This window comes from Myotis lucifugus, unplaced genomic scaffold, assembly GCF_000147115.1.
Source record: "Myotis lucifugus unplaced genomic scaffold, Myoluc2.0 scaffold_205, whole genome shotgun sequence".
In the NCBI taxonomy this organism is placed as follows: Eukaryota; Metazoa; Chordata; class Mammalia; order Chiroptera; family Vespertilionidae; genus Myotis; species Myotis lucifugus.
The window spans coordinates 1,897,563-1,919,730 of NW_005871253.1; the positions used below are offsets into that span (position 1 = coordinate 1,897,563).

The 22,168-nt window shown below is 42.0% G+C and overlaps 1 protein-coding gene across 4 annotated transcripts in view; it reads left to right on the forward strand.

Annotated features, from left to right (window-relative positions):
- The first annotated feature begins 488 nt into the window (after positions 1 to 488).
- The window catches only part of XRN2 (5'-3' exoribonuclease 2), a 74,221-nt gene continuing 52,541 nt past the window's right edge, over positions 489 to 22,168 (forward strand). The window contains exons 1-9 of one of the 4 annotated variants that reach the window (XM_023761265.1): positions 489 to 826; positions 13,564 to 13,691; positions 13,774 to 13,885; positions 16,085 to 16,196; positions 17,898 to 17,956; positions 18,033 to 18,122; positions 19,471 to 19,543; positions 19,683 to 19,733; positions 20,206 to 20,363. In XM_023761265.1, coding sequence (XP_023617033.1) covers positions 752 to 826; positions 13,564 to 13,691; positions 13,774 to 13,885; positions 16,085 to 16,196; positions 17,898 to 17,956; positions 18,033 to 18,122; positions 19,471 to 19,543; positions 19,683 to 19,733; positions 20,206 to 20,363 — 858 coding nt within the window. In that variant the 5' untranslated portion in view covers positions 489 to 751. The remainder of the gene's footprint in view (positions 827 to 13,563; positions 13,692 to 13,773; positions 13,886 to 16,084; positions 16,197 to 17,897; positions 17,957 to 18,032; positions 18,123 to 19,470; positions 19,544 to 19,682; positions 19,734 to 20,205; positions 20,364 to 22,168) is intronic. The other 3 variants (XM_023761267.1, XM_006097533.3, XM_023761266.1) reach the window with 3 other exon arrangements.

Genomic DNA, 22,168 nt, shown 5'->3' on the forward strand with positions numbered 1-22,168 from the left:
GCTCAAATAAATGCTGGCGAATGACATCAGCAATTATTTTATACTCATAAATGCAGCCGGAAGGTTGAATTAGATGCTAAATGCCCGCTAGATTCTATCTAATACCTAAAGTGAGTTACATACACTACCCATCGTTAATGCAAAATACTTAAAAACACTCTTTTAGTAAACTTTATAACTTAAAGTAATATGCTTTTACTTTTGTATTCCACCTCCTTTATAAAGTTCCCCTTGATTTATCACTTTTTGAGGTTAGGTACGTACAAAACCAGGAAGTACACTTAACGATGCTTTGACTCTACTCAGAGCTGAAATGGTACCCAAACCTGCAAGGAAGCGCTTCCCAGAGGCCTTCGCAGCGCGCAGCTGACCACTCAGGGGAGCCCTAGGGCTGCGGAGAAGAGATGCTGGGGGAGCCGCGGCGATGGCGTGCTCGACCTCGGGCGCCGGGGATGGCGCCGCCAAGAGCGAGCGCGCCAAGCGAGGCCGGCGCGGTCCTCACCACCCGCTCCGCCTCCGAACCCCGCTTCGGACAAGCAGCGAGCCGCCTTGACAGATCCCGGGTGGGTCAGGAGCCTCCTCACCCGCTCGAACCAGCTTCCCGGCTTCCCCCGCGGCGCCCCGTGACATCACTTCCTGTCGCCGGTGAACACGTGGGCGGAAGTGCCCGTGCCCGCGGCCGCCGCTCCTGTCTGTCTCAAGGGTTACGTTCGTCCACGGGCTGCGCCGCCGCCTCCAGCCAGGCGCCGTTATGGGAGTCCCGGCGTTCTTCCGCTGGCTCAGCCGCAAATACCCGTCCATCATCGTCAACTGCGTAGAAGAGAAGGTGAGGGGAGCCCGGGGACCGCCGCGGAAAACCGAGAGCCCTGGCGCGCCTAGGCCGCGGCCGTCGGGCCAGCCCCAGCCCTCGGGGGTCCGCGGCCGCCTCGTCTGCCCCCGCGGGCAGTGGCGGGCCCCACATTGCGGTGGGGCACCCGGCACTGGGGGGTGCGGGGGGGCTGGCCCGGACTGGGCGAGGGGCCGAGCGCCCGAGCGTGGCCCGCACCCGTCGGCGAGAAGGTCGGTCCCCTGCCTCGCTTTTTTCCGGGACCCGGCTTTTGTTTTCCTTCCGCGCCCCGCGCTGTTTGGGTTTCGGAAGTGGCTCCGAGGCCATTGGGCCCCGTCGGGCCGGTCCGCTGAAGTTAGTTGGGGATGCGCTTGCTGATCCCAGCTTTTAACTACTGTGTAAAGTAGTCGCCCGGCGGCGCGCTTTTTGTGGTTTCTTGGCGGAGCCTGAAACGTGTTCTAGTGTGAGCGACCATTTGTCCATCCTGCCGTACAAGCAGCACCTGAGAGCGTCTAGGGCAGTGGTTCTCAACCTTCTGGCCCTTTAAATACAGTTCCTCATGTTGTGACCCAACCATAAAATTATTTTCGTTGCTACTTCATAACTGTAATGTTGCTACTATTATGAATCGTAATGTAAATATCTGATATGCAGGATGGTCTTAGGCGACCCCTGTGAAAGGGTCGTTCGACCGCCAAAGGGGTCGCGACCCACAGGTTGAGAACCGCTGATCTAGGGCAAGGTAGGAGGGTCCCTTCCTCTAGGTGCCCCGCCTGCTGGACATCATGCTCGTGGACATTGTCATAATTCCTGAGAACACTTGAACATTACACTTTTATTGCTAGTTAATGTGTGTGTGTAGACTTTTGTCTATTCTTGAGTTTTGTATTTCTTGTTTCCGTGGTTTCGTCCGAGTTCGATTTTGTACTCTTAATTAGCATTTGTGGATTGGGAAGGATGGGGTGGGGGGGGGCATATCATGTCCCCTACCCCTTCGTTTTTTGAGGGACGTGGCTGTCTGTCACTGTGACCTGATTTTTTTTTTTTGCTTAGGTTGGTGAGATCTTGATTTTTGTTCAGCTCTTACCCAAGGAGGAACTGGAACCCTTGTTTTGATGGCATTCTCAGTATTCCTTGAGTTTTTCTCAAAGAGAAACTGTTCAACTCAGTGCCTGCTTCCTTTGTTTTAAAACTTAACAAACTTCATTAACTTTACTTAAGTTATCATCGCATTTTTACTCTCCAGTGATAACCACTTTTAAGTGTTTTGGTTTTATTTCTAAATACTGTATCATGCTTATGCCTGATGTATTGGTTTTGAATCTATCTTGAATTCTAGCTATGATCAAAGAGGTTTGGTCACTTATGCAGCCCCCCTTCCTCCACCCCCAAACCTCCTAATAATAAATGACATTTTTATTCATATTATTGGTAAACTTTATAACTTAAAGTAATATGCTTTTATTTTTTTATTCCACCTCCTATATAAAATAACCCTCGATTTTTTTCACTTTTTGAGGTTAGGTATTTTTCTAGCCCTGTCACCCTTACTAGTCATCCAAAGCTTGTTAGCTGTACTTTTGCCCTGTTGGCATCCAGTATTAAATTGCCAGGGCTTTGGCTACATAGGCTTGTTTTAAACGACAAAAAATAAAAAATCGTTGATTACTGCCATTGTGCAAATTCAGGTTATGTACTGTGATTCTGTTTCTTTCCTTGAGCCACTTTTGTCTTTTTCTTGGTGTTGCCGTTCTCTTTTCTTCTTGACAGGGATCCCCCTCAAAACTCTATCAGATAGTCTCTTAAATCCTCTTTCTTCTTAGAGACTTTTTTTAAAAATTAAATCTTTATTGTCCCGATTATTACAGTTGTTCCTCTTTTTTCCCCCCATATGCCCCCTCCACCCGGATATGTCCTCATCCATAGGTGCACGATTTTTGTCCAGTCTCTTCCTGCATCCCCCAAACCCCTTCTCCCCCCCCCCCCCCCCCTAAGAATAGTCAGTCCACTTCCTTTCTATGCCCCTGATTCTATTATAATTACCAGTTTATTCTTTTCATCAGATTATTTATTCACTTGATTTTTAGATTCACTTGTTGATAGATGTGTATTTGTTGTTCATAATTTGTATCTTTACCTGTTCCTTCTTTCTCTTCTTAAAGGATACCTTTCAGCATTTCATATAATACTGGTTTAGTGGTGATGAACCCCTTTAGCTTTTCCTTATCTGTGAAGCTCTTTATCTGACCTTCACTTCTGAATGATAGCTTTGCTGGATAAAGTAATCTTGGTTGTAGGTTCTTGGCATTCATCACTTTGAATATTTCTTGCCACTCCCTTCTGGCCTGCAAAGTTTCTGTTGAGAAATCAGCTGACAGTCGTATGGGTACTTCCTTGTAGGTAACTGACTGTCTTTCTCTTGCTGCTTTTAAGATTCTCTCTCTCTGTCGTTTGCTCTTGGCATTTTAATTATGATGTGTCTTGATGTGGTCCTCTTTGGATTCCTTTTGTTTGGGGTTCTCTGCGCTTCCTGGACTTGTAAGTCTATTTCTTTCACCAGGTAGGGGAAGTTTTCTGTCATTATTTCTTCAAATAGGTTTTCAATATCTTGCTCTCTCTCATCTTCTGGCACCCCTATAATTCTGATGTTGGTATGCTTGAAGCTGTCCCAGAGGCTCCTTACACTAATTTCGTATTCTTTTTTCATTTTGCTTTTCCGGTTGGATGTTTTTTGGTTCTTCTTATTTCAAATCTTTGACTTGATTCTTGCGATCCTCTAGTCTGCTGTTGGAACTCTGCATAATATCCTTTATTTCAGTCAGTGTATGCTTAATTTCTAGTTGGTCCTTTTTCATAACCTCGAGGGTCTCACTAGATTTCTTGAGGGTCTCACTACATTTATCGGCGGTCTCACCAGTCTTTTTGAGGGTCTTACTAAATTTATCGGCGGTTTCTAGAAAGTTCTTGAAAAACCTTAAAAGTGTGGTTTTGAACTCTATATTCAGTCGTTTGCTTTCCTCCATTTCTGTCATTTGTGACCTGTTTCTTTGTCTCCTTATTTTTTATGCTTCCCTGTGTTGATAGAGTGGCTTTGTGTGCTACGTGTCCTATAGGGCCCAGTGGCTCAGCCTCCCCAATTACCTGAGGTGGACACTCTTGGTGCACCCCCTTGTGGGCTTTGTGCACAGTCTTGTTGTGGTTAAGCCTTGATTGTTGTAGGTATCACTGGGAGGAATTGACCTCCAGGCCAATTGACTGTGAGAGTCAGCTGTGTCTACAGTGGGAGAACTTCTGTGCTGAAGATGCCCTTATGAGGCAAGACTTGTTCAGTGGGGCTTTGGTGCCCCCTGAGTGTGTCCCTTATGGATCTGAGGAGTTTTAATCTGGATGGTCCCACTCTGACCACTGGGTACACTGGCTCTTGGATCTAAGGAGGAGCTAATTTAGCCTCTGCCTGAGGCTACCCAGCAGGAGCTATGAGGAGATCTCCAGATTCCCCTTCCTTGTTTGGGTTTGGAGGTGCCCAAATGAGGCCCAGCAGTGAAGCAATGAAAGCTGCTGTGGGGCCTTGGGCCTTCTCTTGGAAGTTCTGGGTCTGCAGTTTGTTAGGTAATTTTCAGATTGCAAAGGGCCAGGGCATTCATATGCAAAAGCTTCTGCCGAAGCTTGGGTGGAGCGGGGTCTCAGGGAATCAACAGGGTGGAGCAAGCAGCTATGGCTGATCCTCAGCCCTGCCCTAAGGGGTCCTGCGGCTCAGTGTCCTGGTAATCCCTGCAGGCACCTTTGAGAGAAAGCCACCTTTGAGAGAAAGCTGCCCTCGAGTTCCGAGTTCTGCCAGCTGCCAGACAGTACAGTTTCTCCCCATATGAGTCCTGGATCCCCAGAGACTCACCTGGAACTGGAGCTCAGAACAAAAAGATTCAAAAAGACAGCCGCGTCCTCAGTTGCCAGCCCTTGCCGCGTGCGCCTCCGTACCTCTGCACTTCTGCAGCTCCTCTGAGTCTCAGTGTGCTTTTCTCTTTCCTTCTAGTTGTAGAATTTCCACTCAGCCAGCCTTCTTGTGGTTCTGGATGATGTCCGTTTTGTCTTTTAGTAGTCTTTTTGAATTTGTTGTGGGAAGCAGTGTTTACCTATGCCGCCATCTTGGTTTCTCTCTTGAGCATTTTTTCATGTCTCTTTGGCAGCACTACGTCTGCTTTGGACAAGTGTCTATTTAGATCCTTTGCCTGTTTTTTAATTGGGTTGTTTATCTTCCTTTTGTTGAGTTATAGGAGTACTTTATATATTTTGGAAATTAATCCCTTATTAGATGTATGGTTGGCAAATATGTGCTCCCATACACTGGGTTCCCTTTTCAGTTTGATGCTGGGGTTTTTTGCTATTCAGCAGAAGCTTTTTATTTTGATGTAGTCTCATTTGTTTATTTTTTTCCTTTGTTTCTCTTGCCCTAAGTGGTGTATCCATGAAAATTCTGCTATGTGAGATGTCTGATATTTTGCTACCTATGTTTTCTTCTTTTATGGTTTCACAACCTACATTAAAGTCTTTTATCCATTTTGAGTTTATTTTTGTTTACAGTGTAAGTTGGTGGTCTAGTTTCATTTTCTTTTTTTGCATGTACCTCCAATTATCCCAATACCATTTATTCAAGAGACAGTCTTTACTATCTTCTATGCTTTTGTCTCCTTTGTCAAATATTAATTGAGCATAATTGTGTGGATCGATTTCTGGGTTCTCTGTTCTGTCCCATTGATCTGTATGCTTGTTTTTTGTGCCAGTACCAGGCTGTTTTAATTACAGTAGCTTTGTAGTATTGCTTGATATCCAGTATTGTGATTCCTCCTTCTTTCTAAAGATTGTTGTGGCTATTTGGGGTCTTTTTTGGTTCCATATAAATTTTTTGAGTATTTGTTCTAGGTCTGTAAAATATGCTGATTGTATTTTGATATGGATTGCATTTAACCTATGGATTGCTTTGGGCAATATGGACATTTTAATGATGTTGATTCTACCAATCCATGAATACGGTACATTCTTCCACTTGTTTATATCTTCTGTCTTTTTTTTTTTTTTCAATGTTCTGTAGTTTTCTGAGTACAGGTCTTTTACTTCTTTGGTTGAGTTTATTCCCTAAGTATCTTAATTTTTTTGTTACAATGGTAAATGAGATTCTTTAGTTTCTTTTTCTGAGAGTTCATTATTGGTGTATAAAAATGGCATTGATTTCTGGGTGTTAATTTTGTATCTTGCTACATTGCCCAATTCATGTATTAAATCTAGTAGTTTTTTGGTGAAGTCTTTAGGGTTTTCTATGTACAATATCATGTCATCTGCGAATAATGACAGTTTTACTTCCTTCTTTCCAATTAGAATTCCTTTTATTCCTTCTTCTTGTCTGATTGCTGTGGCTAGGATTCCCAGTACTATCCTATATAATAAAACCCTAATATGCAAATTGACCGAATGGTGGAACAACTGGTTGTTATGACGTGCACTGACCACCAGGGGACAGACGCTTACCACAGGAGCTGCCTTCTAGGGGTCAATGCGCTCCCACAGCCAACCTCCTGGGGCCTGCCAACCTCCTGTGGTTCCTCCCCTTGGCCGACTGGCCCTAATGGGCCCTGATCGGGACTAGGCAAGATGGTCCTGAACGTCCTGATAGGCCCCTATTGCTGGCCAGGCCAAGGGACCCCCTCACCTGTGCATGAATTCATGCACTGGGCCTCCAGTAAATCAATAAAGCAGAAAGATAAAGAAGATGAAGAAAAAAAGTTGAAAAAAAAAAAAAGTGAAGTGGCATTCATCAGCAGAGTTTAGTGCCTCCTAGGAGCTCCCTTTGGATCCTGCTCTTCTGTTGACTGCAGCTGACGGTTCTGCCAATTCTGGATTTCCCGGGAGGTACTTAAATGCTAACCACTGTCAGGAACTGTCCTCCTTTGGCTCTCAGCGACATGTTTGAAGCTTCAAGCGATCCCCAGTCTGTGGGTCTTGACTGTGTGAAGGAGGGGTCAAACTGTACTCCAAGGTCGGTTTGCTAGCCCCATGGGGCCCAGGGATGGGTCAGCAAAGTTCTCCAGGTTCCCTAGGCTCCCCCTCTGCCTGCCTACATCTGCCAGCCGTCTGTCAATCCTAATCACTCAAAATCTTTTTCTGAAAGGGCTTTAGGTGGAGTTGGGAGTATGGACCCCTGGGTCTCCAGTGAGTGGGAGGTGTTCAGATTTCAAGGAAAGTGGTATGTCTGTTTTCCCGTCCCAGAACTACTACTCTGAGAGTGTCTCAGAATATTTCCCTGCCCTTGGCTGGGTGGAGATTCTCATATGCAGTCCATTGGGATCAGCTGGATACTGGGAGTTTCTATCAGCTCTCCTACCCCGAGTCTAGTAACTGACACTCCCTGAGAATGTTCAAACTTGTAGGCTTGGCCTCTGCTGCATCTCCTCTGCAAAGTTCGAGATGCAGGATGTGGCAGGCAGAACTCCTGAGGGTGAGGCCAGCTGTATCACCTAGGGCAGGAGTTTTTCCTTTTTCTGAGCTGTGGCTTCTGGGAGGGCAGTGCCTCAGGGTAAATGGCCTTTTTGATTTGAATGCCCTTCTCTAGGCCACCACTTTTCCACGTTTTTCCCCAGTGCTTCCCACCAAAGCCTCGGGTGAGTAGCTGCAAACGAAAATCCTGGGCTTTGGGTTAAAAAAACAACACAAAACTTGAGGCTTTGTCTTTGACTAGCTCCCATCTACCAGCTTAGGTCGCCTGGATGTTTGTGGGCCACTGTTCCCCAGCCTGAGTTCCGGGCCTTGATCTTTTCAGGGAAATAACACTCCTGTAGCCTAGAGATCCGTCCTCACTCTTTTTTTTTTTTTTATAACCACCTCACTCTTGAAGTTGGGTCAGTCCCTCTCACTACCTCACCCTTCCTACCAGTCTCCAGGTAGTTTCTATCCTTCCTGATATGTCTCCTCCTCAGCTGGATCTCAGTTGGTAATTCTGGGTGAATGTTCCCCAATTTATTTTTATTTCTAGTCTGGCCCTGGGAAGAGGTGCAAGATTCGGCCTCTATCTTCTCCCCCCTCACGGATAGTTTTTTGATTACTAATTCATTCTCTTCACTTCTTAGAGTTTTATTCAAATTATCTCTTGATCTTGTAGTTTGTATCTTCCTAGTAATTTGTCCATTTGTCAAATAAATACAACATTTATTTATAACATTTCTTTATAATCCTTTCTTTTTCTGTAAGAATGGTAGTAATGTCCTCTCTTTTTTTTCTGATTCTAATAATTTGAATCTTTTTTTTGGCGGGGGGAGGTGGTCAGACTGAGCAAAGGTTTGTCAATCTTTCCAAAGAACCAGCTTTTGGTTTCATACAATTTTCTCTTTATTGGCTTTTTTTGTTATCTGTTTCATTAATTTCTGCTCTAAAGTTTGTTGTTTCCTTCCTTCTCCTTGCTTTGTGTTTGCTCTTATTTTTCTAGTGTCTTAAGGTTGAAGACACTAGGTTTAAAGGACATCTAAAACCAAGTTCTTTAGTTTTGTAACTGACTTACAAAAGTGGAAACTCTCATACCAGTGGAAATTCAGGCATGATTCATGAATTTTCAAATGCTGCTGTTAAACAAAAATACATCTATCTAGGTATTAGTAACAGTAGTAGTTTCTGCCTCACATTTAACGAACCAGAAAGCCTTATAACGTTGACTATAACAGTAGGTTGGTGAGAAATTCATTTTGGGGGTTTACCATATTTTTCCGTGTATAAGACGCTATTTTTTTTTATAGAATTGTTAGACTGAAAATCAAGGGGTGTCTTATATACAGCGGTCAGCCCAGGAGGGGTCCTTGTTTGTGCATAGCATACCTTGTCAAACAGGCTTCCTCCAATCACGAGCCTTATTGTTACTAAGGTCAGCTGATGCCTTAATTAGAGGTGGAGGTGGAGAGTGCACAGATGCAACAGGGACCAGAGCGTTCTGAGCCCATAAAGATGTCAAAAAATAAAAAGGTAAATACCGGTAAGCAATTGTCATACTCTGCAAAATTCAAACTGAATGTAATCAGCTATGCAAAAGAGCATGGAACTAGAGCTGCAGAGAGACAATTTGGACCTCTTCCCACTTAGTGTATGATCTGACAGTGAAGAAAACAGGAAGAACAATTCTTTAAGATGCCAAAAAAGAAGAAGCCTTAAGAGGAAAACCAGCAAAATGTTTAAAATATTGATTTCTTAATTTTGGGTTGGAAAAGTGGGGGGTGTCTTATACGTGGAAAAATACGGTACTTAAGAACCTGTGGAGTTTTTTGTTTTTCCAGTTCAGACTATTTATATATTTGAACCATCTTTACTTCTTTAAGTACCTTCTTTGTCTTGATTCCTTGGTATTTTTTTGCACAAATAGGAAATTTCCCAGCTGCCTATTTGGAATACATATATCCCTCCTTTTTCCATGAAGTGGAGGAGGATTGGGCTTCCTACTGGACAGAACTACCTTGACTGCCAGCCTTCTGGGTAGGCATGCTCCCTGTTCCTCTGAGAAGCTGCTAGTCAGCCAGGGTACTTCATGGCCCTTCATTCTCAAGCACTCATGCTCTTTGGGAATACCTGTCTCAAGTTGCCTTGTCCACGTGGAGCCGGAGAGGAGAGTGCAGAGATGGTCCACCTGGCTGTTCCTGCTGCTGGTGCTGATGGATCATCCAGAGGCTGTCTCTTGAGCCCCCTGCCTGAGCCTCCCATTTCTTGGCCGCAGAGCTCCTCTCTGCATGTTTTAGGCCAGTGATGGCGAACCTATGACACGTATGTCAGAGGTGACACACGAACTCATTTTTTTGGTTGATTTTTCTTTGTTAAATGGCATTTAAATATATAAAATAAATATCAAAAATATAAGTCTTTGTTTTACTATGGTTGCAAATATCAAAAAATTTCTATATGTGACACGGCACCAGAGTTAAGTTAGGGTTTTTCAAAATGCTGACACGCCGAGCTCAAAAGGTTCACTATCACTGTTGTAGGCTGTGCTCCATCTTGTCAGATTTACTAGTTTTCCACATTTCAAGCCACAGAGGTTCTGGTTTTCTAGCAAATTTACACAGTTGCGGGTGTGTGTTGGTTTGTTCAGTTTTGTGGTCTTGGGGTAGAAAGAGAAAACTGCAGTATGTGCTCACTTTATCATTTGGAAAACCCAAAAGATAATGAAAAAGTTATTTGAAATTAATTGGTATTAGGGTTCAGAATGGCTTTCCTTTTAGCTGCCCTTTGATTGATTAAAGATCTCTCCTTAACCCAGACACACTGGCATTGTTTTTAACTGGGCTCTTGAGTGAGTTTCTTTGTTGAGCATCAAAATCTTCTCTTAAAGAAAGAATTTCTAGATTTACATAATTAATGTATTGAATGTATTTATAGTACTTATGAAAGGAAAATATGTGTAGCTTTCTTACTGGGAATGCCTGGAGCTGTTTGGTTTTTTTGTTGTTGTTGTTTTTTGTTTTTTTTTAATTAGGACCCACCTTGCCCTCTTCTGTATATTATACTTTCTACTTAGTACAAGTAGAAGTTCTCGTACAGCTACACTCGGCATTCATTGAAGAACTGTAATATGCCTAGTGCTGCACCAGGCATTAGGGCAGAGGTTAGTTAGCAAGTCAATGACCTCCTATTTTTATAAACAAAGCTTATTGGAATACAGCCATACCCATTTATATCCATATTACTTATGGCTGCTTTCAGTCTACAAAGGCAGGTATGAGTTGAAATCACATGGCCAGCAAGTCTAAAATATTTGTTAACTGGCTTGCTGGGGAGCATAAAGAAAGTGGGTCTCCATTCTTCTAAGTGTAGTCTCTGGTGTAGGGAAAAGGAAAATGTGGAGTTTGGAGTATAGACAGTAGATGAAGAGGTAGAGAGCCTCCTACCTTTGTAGACTTTGTTTTTGTTTGGGGGTCATCAGATTATCTTCTTCGATAGATGCCCCCCTCCACCAAAATTGACCTGCTTTCCTTACCACCTATCCTATTCACTGCTTCCTCTTTTTTTCCACTTTAAGTTTTATTTTTTAATTATAGTTCATATTCAGTGTTATTTTGTATTAGTTTCCCCTGTATAGCATAGTGGTTAGACAACCATATACTTCCATTCACTGCTTCAGATCAAGACCCCTTTTTTGTGATTCACAACATGTATGTGTAGAATACTGTCTGGTAGCTTCTTCCCTGGACTGCCTTTAAATCCTTTTTTCATATCTTTTATTTCCAATTATAAATATAAATTGAAGTCCAGTCTTACTTGTATCCTTCTCAAAGATAACCATTGTTCTGACATTGGTGTTCATTCCTTGCTTTTCTCTGTGCTTACATTGCTTATGTAGTCATCCCTGAACAATAGCTAATACTGTTTTGTCTATTTTATACTTTCTATACTTGATATACTATCTATTTTTTTCTGGAACTTGCTTTTTTGGCTCAGCAGTATAGTTGTGATTATCAACTAAAGTTTATTAATACTTTTTTTGCTAATTAAGTTGACCTTATTTTTTCAGCAGCTTTATTGAGATATAATGTATATATCATAAAGTTCACCTATTTAAAATATCAAATTCAGTGGGGTTTTTTTAGTATATAGAGAGTTGAACACAATTGCTATTATTTAATTTTAGAACATTTTTTTCACTTCCAAAAGAAATGTACCCATTTGCAGTCACTTCCTATCACCCTCACCCCTCCCTTGCCCTCAGATTGAAGTCAGTCTATTTGTTTCTGGATTTGTTTTCTGGACTACATAAATGGGATCTTTTATGGGAGTTTTTGCCTAGCGTTTACTTGGCAGGGTGTTTCTGAGGTCTATCCGGGATGTAGTATGTATATGATGAGCTTTTAAATTGTTCACATTTTTTCTTTTTGCTATTACAAATGATGCTTTATATGTAAGGGAAAACTTATTGTTTTACATGATTTCTATTAGTAACAGTAAAAGTCTGATCTCATATTCTTACCATTTGCTGAATCTCTGGAAGAAAAGGACAAAGGAAATGTTCATTACAAAAATATATCAGTGCCTCTAGTAGTAAATAAGGCACAGTCCTTACCTTTTGAAGAACTCAGTGTGGTTGGATTAGAATGACAGATTAACTATAAAACCATGGGAGTGCTATAAGGGAATTAACAATAATGAGGAACTGCAGGAGGAGGAGCAGTTAGTTTTGGGGAAGAAATATACAAAGTGTTACAAGGTGAGTGCCATTTGATCTCAGTCTAGACCAGCGGTTCTCAACCTGTGGGTCGCGACCCCTTTGGCAGTCCAACGACCCTTTCATAGGGGTTGCCTAAGACCATCCTGCATATCAGATATTTACATTGCGATTCATAACAGCAGCAACATTACAGTTATGAAGTAGCAACGAAAATAATTTTATGGTTGGGTCACAACATGAGGAACTGTATTTAAAGGGCCAGAAGGTTGAGAACCACTGGTCTAGACCCTGGAAAATTAATAAGATTTTAGGAAGTGGGTGTTGGCAGGGAGGAAGAAGGAGAAGCAGTGTGCAAAGGCATTGAGAGGTGAAAGAGCATTTTCCAGGAACTTAGAAGAGAGAGAAGGTGGGCCAGATTGATGTTGTGGTAAGATAGGATAGTAGTAAGGGTCCAGGCTCATTGGTGTGCTCCTGCTACGGGAATCATTGGAATAATTAGGCAAGATTAAGATAGCCACATTTGGATTTTAGAAAGAAAACTGACAGTAGAGAAGAGTGGGCTGGAGATAGGAGAGTCTAGTGGTGGAGCAGTTCATACAAAAACTGTTCTGATCTTTTTTTTTTTTGAGACTTTAAAGCCAATTATTACTACCCAAGGCATTTTCCTTGGCAAATTCTGTAACAGAGATAACTCACTGGATTTCAGTGGCTTTAAAGTATTATTTTATTTTTAATATATTTTTATTGCTTTTAGAGAGGAGGGGGGAGGGATAGAGAGTTAGGAACATCAGTGATGAGAGAGAATCATTGATCAGCTGCCTCCTGCACGCCCCCTCCTGGGGATCGAGCCTGCAACCCAGGCATGTGCCCTTGGCCGGAATTGAACCTGGGACCCTTCAGTCCGCAGGCCGACGCTCTGTCCACTGAGCCAAACCAGCTAGGGCTGTTCTGATCTTTTAGCTGATGTTGGTAATGGTAGTAGGAATGACAGGAGATAGATAGGCATTTTTCAAATTAAATTGACAGGATTTAGAGATAATGGATGGTGAGGAAAAAGACTTCCAAGATGATTCCCCTGGTTTCTCACTTGGACAACTGAATGAGTTGAGAATTTGACCAGTATCCCCCACATAATTAAGATTAATTGGTTGTGTTGGAAGCTATCATTTCCTATAGATGAAATATCTGCTTCAGTTTGTTCTAGGGCAGTGATGGCGAACCTATGACACGCGTATCAGGGGTGCACGAACTCATTTTTTTGGTTGATTTTTCTTTGTTAAATGGCATTTAAATATATAAAATAAATATCAAAAATATAAATCTTTGTTTTACTATGGTTGCAAATATCAAAAAAATTCTATATGTGACACGGCACCAGAGTTAAGTTAGGGTTTTTCAAAATGCTGACACGCTGAGCTCAAAAGGTTCACCATCACTGTTCTAGGGAGTAAAAGAACTTATTTTATAATCTAATTCAGAAGTGAAACAGGTTCATACTGAGCCTAGGATGTATTGATTTAGTCTTAAACAAACTACTATTATCACTTCCTCATAGCCCAAAGAATGCAATGGTGTAAAGGTTCCTGTTGATGCCAGTAAACCTAATCCAAATGATGTGGAGTTTGATAATCTGTATTTGGACATGAATGGAATCATCCATCCCTGTACTCATCCTGAAGACAAGTACGTAACCCATTTTTGTCACTGATATCACAAGTTACAGAGGAGTACTGTATTATATTACATTGTTTGCTTGTTATTATAGACCAGCACCAAAAAACGAAGATGAAATGATGGTTGCAATTTTTGAGTACATTGACAGACTTTTCAATATTGTAAGACCACGACGACTTCTCTACATGGCAATAGATGGAGTGGTGAGTACTAAAAAAATTAACTTAGATTCCTTCATTTTTGCTTTTGTTGTGTTCCCAATGTAAAGTCTCATCCTTCAATCATTCATTCACACATTTTTTGTGCCTGTTTTGTGCCAGGTACTGTGAGTTGCTGGGGATATTGATGACTGCCTTTGCTTTTGAAGGGCTTTCCACTAACGGGACAGACACATAAGTAAATGAGTGAGGTTAGTTAATGAGCTTTATAGGCACTAAATAACATATGCAGGGTATTGAGGGAAGAGAGAGTCATTGCTACTCAGGAAGTTAGGAGATAGAGAGGAGGTGACTTCTGTCCCATTTCTTGAGGAGCAAAGTATAATTGGATATTGGTGGGCAGTAGAGGTGAATGGATTGGACAGATATGGGGGAGGAGGACCTTCCAGATTTCTCAGATGTGCTAGGTAAACACACTTCCATGCTATTGACCATACTGACACTTATGGGTGACTGCAGGTGTTTTAGATTGGAAAGGGAAGTAGAGCAAATGACTTGAGTTCAACTTGCCTGCCACATTCAGAAGTTTGGATTTTATCCTATAGGCAGCAAGTAGCTATTAAAATGACTTAAGAGAGGAATAACTTAATAATAATACCAAGTAGCTTAGGTTATAAATGACTAGCAAACTACATAGCAGGGTTCAAGAAAAATTAAGGTAAATCATTACCCTAAATTTGTTTAGCTAGGAGCAAATAGATTTTCTTTCTTTTATATTTAGTAATCCTAGTGGCTATAATGCAATGATTTTGAAAATCCAGAAAGCTCTGTGAAGTTCTATTTACTCAGTGAAAAATCTTAGCTGCCTGATATCTTGTTAAGTTACAGTTAAAGTGGAGTAAAGAATAAAGGGAACAAGAATATGTCTTATTTGGAGCATATTTCAATTCATATTCAGCTAAATTTCTTGAAGAAAATTTTTAACTTTAGTGTGCCCTTACTGCTACATCAAGTATAAAACATGTGGCCATTTGTATGTGTATGTGCATGCACATATCTGCAGGATGTTTTTTGGTACATGTAGATCATAGAACTTGGTACTTGAAAGAAATTAGGTGATCTCATTTTACAGAAATGGGAATTATTTAAAGAGAATATAAAAAAACTTATTTTAGATGTGGACAGGATACTTCAGAGTCCCAACCCCAGAACTCAGTTTAGTAATTTAAAACCTTACATTCCAGCTCACTTCATTCAAGCTTATTTGGTGATTTAAATTGCATTTGATTAAAACCTTGTTCCCTTTTTAACTGTTGTACCTTACTGTAGATAGAGTAGTCGTTGTGAACCTCATTCTGGGAAATACAAAGTAGAAGTGCCATGGGGTCTTAGAGACCCAAGAAGTAGTTTTCTTTCTTTTTTCTTTTTCTTTTTCTTCTATTGCTCTTATGGGGTGTTGTGAATCCCATTTGGAGACCATCCTTTTTAGGCTTGGACATAGGGAAGGTCTTCCTGATTTTGCTTCTGTAGAAACTATCTTTGTTTGCTGACTGGGTCTTTGAGTAAAATGAGCTTTCCTTGTGGAGAAACCATAACCCAGTGAAACTGATGTTAGGTTGTGGGTCCTGTTGTGAGTGTTAAGTGCTATGGCTTCATAGGATGTTTATCTATTTGAGCTCAGCTTTTCGGTTTTTGGTCCAACTTTAAGTTCTCAGGGTCTATTGTCTGTTATGGAAGGATTAGAGGCCCGGTGCATGAAAATTCATGCACTGGAGGGGGGTGTCCCTCAGCCCAGCCTGTCCCCTCTCATAGTCCGGGAGCCCTCGGGTGAGAGGCGACCTGGCGATCAGGGGAAGGCAACACCCCCATCACACCTCTGCTGCTGCCACTGCCAGCAGCGCAAGCCTCGGTCGGCCCTGGTTACCTGAGCCTCGGGCCGGCCCTGGGTGGCTGCAGGGCTGAGGGGACTGGGGGACTCCGTCTTGTGGCTGTGGGTGTCACTATCTTTGAGGGCATGGCAGTCAATTAGCATATTCCCTCCTTATTGGCTGTGGGCACTGCCATCTTTGCAACAGTGTGAGAGTCAATTAGCATCTTCCCTCTTTATTAGGTAGGATTGTTAGACATATTATCTTTTCCATCTTAGTGTACTATTTTTACAAAAACAACTGATTCAAAATAATGTAGATTTAGTTGTGAATATTTTGAATGGTATTATTTGAATATGAAAATACATTTTTTCAGGCACCACGTGCTAAAATGAATCAACAGCGTTCTAGGAGGTTCAGAGCATCCAAAGAAGGAATGGAAGCAGCAGTAGAGAAGCAACGAGTCAGGGAAGAAATACTGGCAAAAGGTAAAGAATATGCTCCTTGAAGTTGGATTTTTATAAGATGTATGGAGAAGGGGATGGAGTGACAGCGTTTTCTTATGAGTAGGCAGAGCTTTAATTTAATTAGGATCCCAGGATATGCAAGGAAGATTTATGTTCACTGTTGAAGAAAAGTAGTACATGGAACCCTTTATTCCCATTAATAAGCTTGTTCATTTCCACACTATAGTCAAAGGGAAACTTGGAAATAAAAGGAGGGAATTCTGATTTCATTGCCTTTCAGGACACATACAGCTCTTCAGCTAACTTTTTAAAAAATACATGTTTTTATTGATTTCAGAGAGAGGAAGGAGGGAGGGAGGGACGGAGGGAGGGAGGGAGGGAGAGAGAGAGAGAGAGAGAGAGAAACCCTGATGAGAGAAACATCAATCGGCTGCCTCCTGCACTCTTCCTACTGGGAATTGAGCCCACAAACTGGGCATGTGCCCTGACTAGGAATCGGACTGGCGACCTCCGGTGTATGGAACGACATTCAACCAACAGCCACATTGGCCAGGCTTCAGCTAACTTTTATACATCTGTAAAATAGAAATAAATTAAGAGTGTTTCTTTTTCCTCTGGGGATTGTTAGAAAGCTACATTTCTGGAAATATTTGCCTCATCAGTCTTGGTGGCCTGCTTATTGCTTCTCTTAAGAACTCAGAGGTCTATATGAGGAAGCCTGGGAGAAACACTTTCAATATAGATTGATTACCAGATGCTGAGGCAATGAGGTACCCAGGGTTTTCCCATATGAGGGGTGAGTAGAATGGAGGACAGTCATCTTTGTAGTTCCCCAAAGACTTGACATTCCTGATGGGAATATAGGTAGGAGTTGACTAAGTCTCAGAGAGGAGGAAGATCAGGAGTGCTGATGTCCACTGGGACTGGTTCTCTCCCAAGACACCTGTGTATGAGATGGGGAGTGTTGTAGCAGGATCATTTGTTATTTTGTTACATAAGGCAGTATGCTAGACCAGGAAAACCATAATTTATTGGCTGGAGAGAGTGTACTTGGCAGTTAAAAAAATAAATATTGTAGTGTAGTCAGCTCAGGCCTGTAGCTATGATAAATTTTTACGTTATTTTGATTTGCTGGAAATATACAGGTATATATTTATTTGGCTGCAGCTTGTAATTAATACTCTAAAACTTGTTTGTATTTGTAACAGATTGTCTTTGATTTTAGACATGTCTCCTTTCTTGAAGATATTATGAAGAAGCTAATCAGTGATATAGAGGAAAAATAGGATTTTTTTAATGTCTAGTTGACAATTTTATTTCTTATATAACGCTGTGATAAAATCAGCATTTTAATTTGTTTTACTAAGGCACCTTTATTTAAAGAATATATCAGAATTAAAACTCCAAACCCCATGTGTGTGAGTATGTGAGAGAGAGAGCTGTTACAGAGGTCATTAGAAAGAACGTCAGCATTTTAATATTTTTATATAACAACATAGTATCTTTTGTGTACTATATATTGTTTGACAGTCATGTTAAGCTTAATTTAAATTTGGGGGAGGAATCTTATTTTCTTCCCCAAAGGGAAAACATTGTTCCTCAGGTGACAATACTTCTCTTTCTTTTGTTTTTGAACTTTTTGCTATTGTTGTTCTGGCTTAATATTGAGTAATTTACCTCACTTTTTATGGGGAGAACAAAACATTGCCTCTTTTTCTTTAGGTGGCTTTCTTCCTCCAGAGGAAATAAAAGAAAGATTTGATAGCAACTGTATTACACCAGTAAGTAATCGCATACTTTGCTAGCTATTGCTGACTCTTAAGTGATCAGTTAATTTATTTTCTTCTATCATTTTAGGGAACTGAATTCATGGACAATCTTGCTAAATGTCTTCGCTATTACATAGCTGATCGTTTAAATAATGACCCTGGGTGGAAAAATTTGACAGTAAGTTTCATATTTTGGTTCTTTAGAAAGATTAGGGTGATTATTTGAGGCTGTACTTTGGTATGATTGATGTTATTTGTCCTCCCACCCCCAACAAATGCTAGTTGACTGTCCGAGGAAAGAAGTTTTCAGGGTTATTGGAAATGGGATGCCTTTCATGGCCCAGTTTTAAAAAGTTGAATTTTCTCTCAATGTCAATTTTGTCCTCCTCTTATCACTATGAAGCCATAAAATGGGATTTATGATTTTAAAAATGTGTGTGTGTGTGTGTGTGTGTATACATGAAAGTAATTTTTAAATGAAAATTTCTTGAATTAAAATCAAATTATGGCCTCGCCAGTGTGGCTCAGTTAGTTGAGACCTGTCCCATGCACCGAAAAGTTGCCAATTTGATTCCTGCTCAGGGCACATGCCCAGGTTGCAGATTTGATCCCCAATCTAGGTGCATGCAGGAAGCAACCAATCCATGTTTCTCTCACATCAATGTTTCTCTCTCACTCTCTCTCTCTCTTGCTCTTTCCCTCTCTCTCCCTCTTTCCCTTCCTCTCTTTAAAAATCAATTAAAAATAAAGAATACAATTACATCAAGGATTAAAGTTGTGGGCTCTGCCTTTAAATAATGTCTGTAGTCGCCCTAGCCAGTTTGGTTCAGTGTATAGAGTGTTGGCCTGCAGACCAAAGGGTCCGGGTTCGATTCCAGTCAATGGCATGTACCTTGGTTGCAGGCTCCTCCCCAGCCCAGGCCCTGGTCGAGGTGGGTGCAAGAGGTAACCAAACGATGTGTTTCTCTCACATCGATGTTTCTTTCTCTTTCCTTCTTTCTTCCACTCTCTTTAAAAGATCAATGGAAAAATATCCTCAAGTGAGGATTAACCAAAAAATAAAAAAAGGAAATAATAATAATAATGTCTGTGCTCTTTTACGTATTTAAGTAAAATATAAATGAGTTTTTATGGAATTTCAGATTTACAAGCCCCCCACCCCCTATTAAATTAGATATGGCAAATTGTATTTAATAGATATCTTTTATTGATTACTCCTTGGACTTACATGGTTCAGAGCTATGTCTTTGGATAGTGGTGAGAGTAGTAAAAACTTAAGAACTGATCAGATTTTCTAATGACTGAGTTTGACCCAAAATTTTCATTTTTGCTATTTCATGTAATAAGGTAATCAGTGAAATAGTTTGGATGTTTACACACACACACACACACACATTTTATTAAGAAAATTTTCCAATTAATATGCTATCTTATGAATTATTTCCATTTATTTTCAAGATACTCAATTTGGTTAATTTTTGTCCTAGAAAATTAGGGATGAACTGAAAGTGTTAACTATTTTACAGGTTATTTTATCAGATGCTAGTGCTCCTGGTGAAGGAGAACATAAAATCATGGATTACATTAGAAGACAAAGAGGTAAAACTGATTTATAAATATTTTGTTATATGTTTTATTAGAAAGAAAGATAAGCCATTATATGAAAAGCATTTGGTAAAATACGACATTTCTCTGGTATAAAATATATTTATATAAATATATGTTTTCCCCTCTTTAGCCCAGCCTAACCATGACCCAAACACTCATCATTGCCTATGTGGAGCAGATGGTAAGTTTCCTTTTTGGGATTTGACTCTCTTGGATTAAACCATAGCAACTTGATGGGTTGGTGTATAATAGTTGATTACTCATTGGTGCCTAGAAATTCTAAAATGCCTTGCTTATTTTATGTTTGAGAGGGAATTAGTTTTGAGTTGTTTAATCTGTAATTAATTTACCTATGTTTATATTTTACATCAAAACCTTTAATATTGCTGCACATAACTTTAAAATGGAAAATTTCCAAGTGTTGACTGTGAGTGGTATTCTGAATTCTAGGCCCATGTGTATCTGGAGGACATCTTGTTGGCTGAGGACTGCTAGGAAGTGTTAGGCTTTTTGGCTTTGCCATTTATTTGTGTGCCCCTTTGGACTTTGCTTTGTGCTGGTGTCTTATTTTTTTGATGATGTCCTGTGCCTTTTTATAATGGTATGGATCTTCTCAAAGTGCTCACTGTTTAGTTTTTTGTTGTTATTGATAGCTGATCTCATCATGCTCGGCCTTGCTACACACGAACCCAACTTTACCATTATTAGAGAAGAATTCAAACCAAACAAACCCAAACCCTGTGGTCTTTGTAATCAGTTTGGACATGAGGTCAAGGACTGTGAAGGTTTGCCAAGAGAAAAGAAGGGAAAGGTAAGAATTTGAAGTGATAGTTGCCTCATTTTTAAATTTTATTTAATAAAATATATATTTTTTTATTGTAACAAAATATAAAATGTTAACCAATTTAAGTGTACAATTCAATGAGAATAAATATACTTAGGTCGCCTCATTTTTAAGATGGATAGAGATTATGATTGATTAGTTTTTTACCTACTACTCTGTTACCCCTCACAGAGATATATCTATCTATCTTCCTTCCTTCCTTCCTTCCTTCCTTCCTTCCTTCCTTCCTTCCTTCCTTCCTTCCTTTCTTTCTTTCTTTCTTTCTCTTTCTTCCTTCCTTCCTTCCTTCCTTCCTCCCTCTTTCTTTCTTTCTTTCTTTCTCCTTCCTTCCTTCCTTCCTTCCTTCCTTCCTTCCTTCCTTCCTTCCTCCCTCCCTCCCTCCCTCCCTCCCTCCCTCCCTCCTCCCTCCCTCCCCTCCTCTCTCTCTCTCTCTCTCTCTCTCTCTCTCTCTCTCTCTCTCTCTCTTTCCTCCTCACCTGAGGATATGTTTCCATTGATTTTTAGAGAATGTGGAAGAGAAAGGGAAAGACAGAGAGAAACATCAAAGTGAGAGGAACACTTTGATTGGTTGCCTCCTGCAAGAGCCCTGACCTGGGCCCAGGCCAGGGAGGAGCCTGCAACCTAGGTACATGCCCTTGGTCAGAATTGAACCCAGACCCAGCAGTGGGCAGGCCGAGGCATTATCCACTGAGCAAAACCAGCTAGGGTAGGATATGACATTTCTTAGCCCTACAGCAGCGGACCTTCCTTTTTTTCTCCAGGATTGTGGTAAAAAACCCTAGATCACCTATTTGGATTCTTATTACCCAAGTTACTAAGAATATTACCAGTGGCATACAGGGAGCTAAGCCAATGAGCCGTCAGAAAAGGTGTTTCCTCTGTAGTTCACACCAATTGCCGGCTTGGCCCCTGCCCAGGCCTAACGCCTCTGGCAGGGGACCCCCAGCTCCCACCATCCCCGGCTCCGCCCCTGCTACCCACGATCTCTGGCACCGCCCCTGCCCAGACCTAAGGCCTCTGGTGGAGGCATTCGGCCTGGGCAGGGGACCCCCAGTTCCCCGCGATCTCCCACTCTGCCTAGACCTAATGCCTCTGACCAAGGCGTTAGGCCTGGGCAGGGGACCCCCAGCTCCCCGTGATTTCAGGCTCCACCCCTGCCCAGGCCTAATGCCTCTGACCAAGGCATTAGTCCTGGGCAGGGGACCCCCAGCTCCTTACGATCGCCCACTCCGCCCCTGCTCACGATCGCTGGCTCTGCCCATGTTCAGGCCTAACACCTCTGGCCAAGGCATTAGGCCTGGGCAAGGGACCCCCAGCTCCCCACCATTGCCAACTCGGCCCCTGCTCCCTGGGATTGCCCGCTCCGCCCTAATGCCTCTCACTGAGGCATTAGGCCTGGGCAGGGGATCCACAGCTCTCTGGGATCTCCTGCTCCACCCCTTCCCAGGCCTAACGCCTGTGGCCAAGGCATTAGGCCTGGGCAGGGGACCCCAAGCTCCCACCATTGCCAACTCTGCCCCTGCTACCGGTGATCGCTGGCACCGCCCCTGCCCAGGCCTAATGCCTCTGGCAAGGCATTAGGCCTGGGCAGGGGACCCCCAGCTGCTCACGATCAGTGACTCCACCCCTGCTCCCCGCCATGGCTGGTTCCGCCCCTGCCCAGGCCTAACGCCTCTGGCAAGGCGTTAAGCCTGGGCAGGTGACCCCCCCAGCTCCCCGCGATCTCCGTTCTGCCCTGCCCAGACTAATGCTCTGACCGAGCGTTAGGCCTG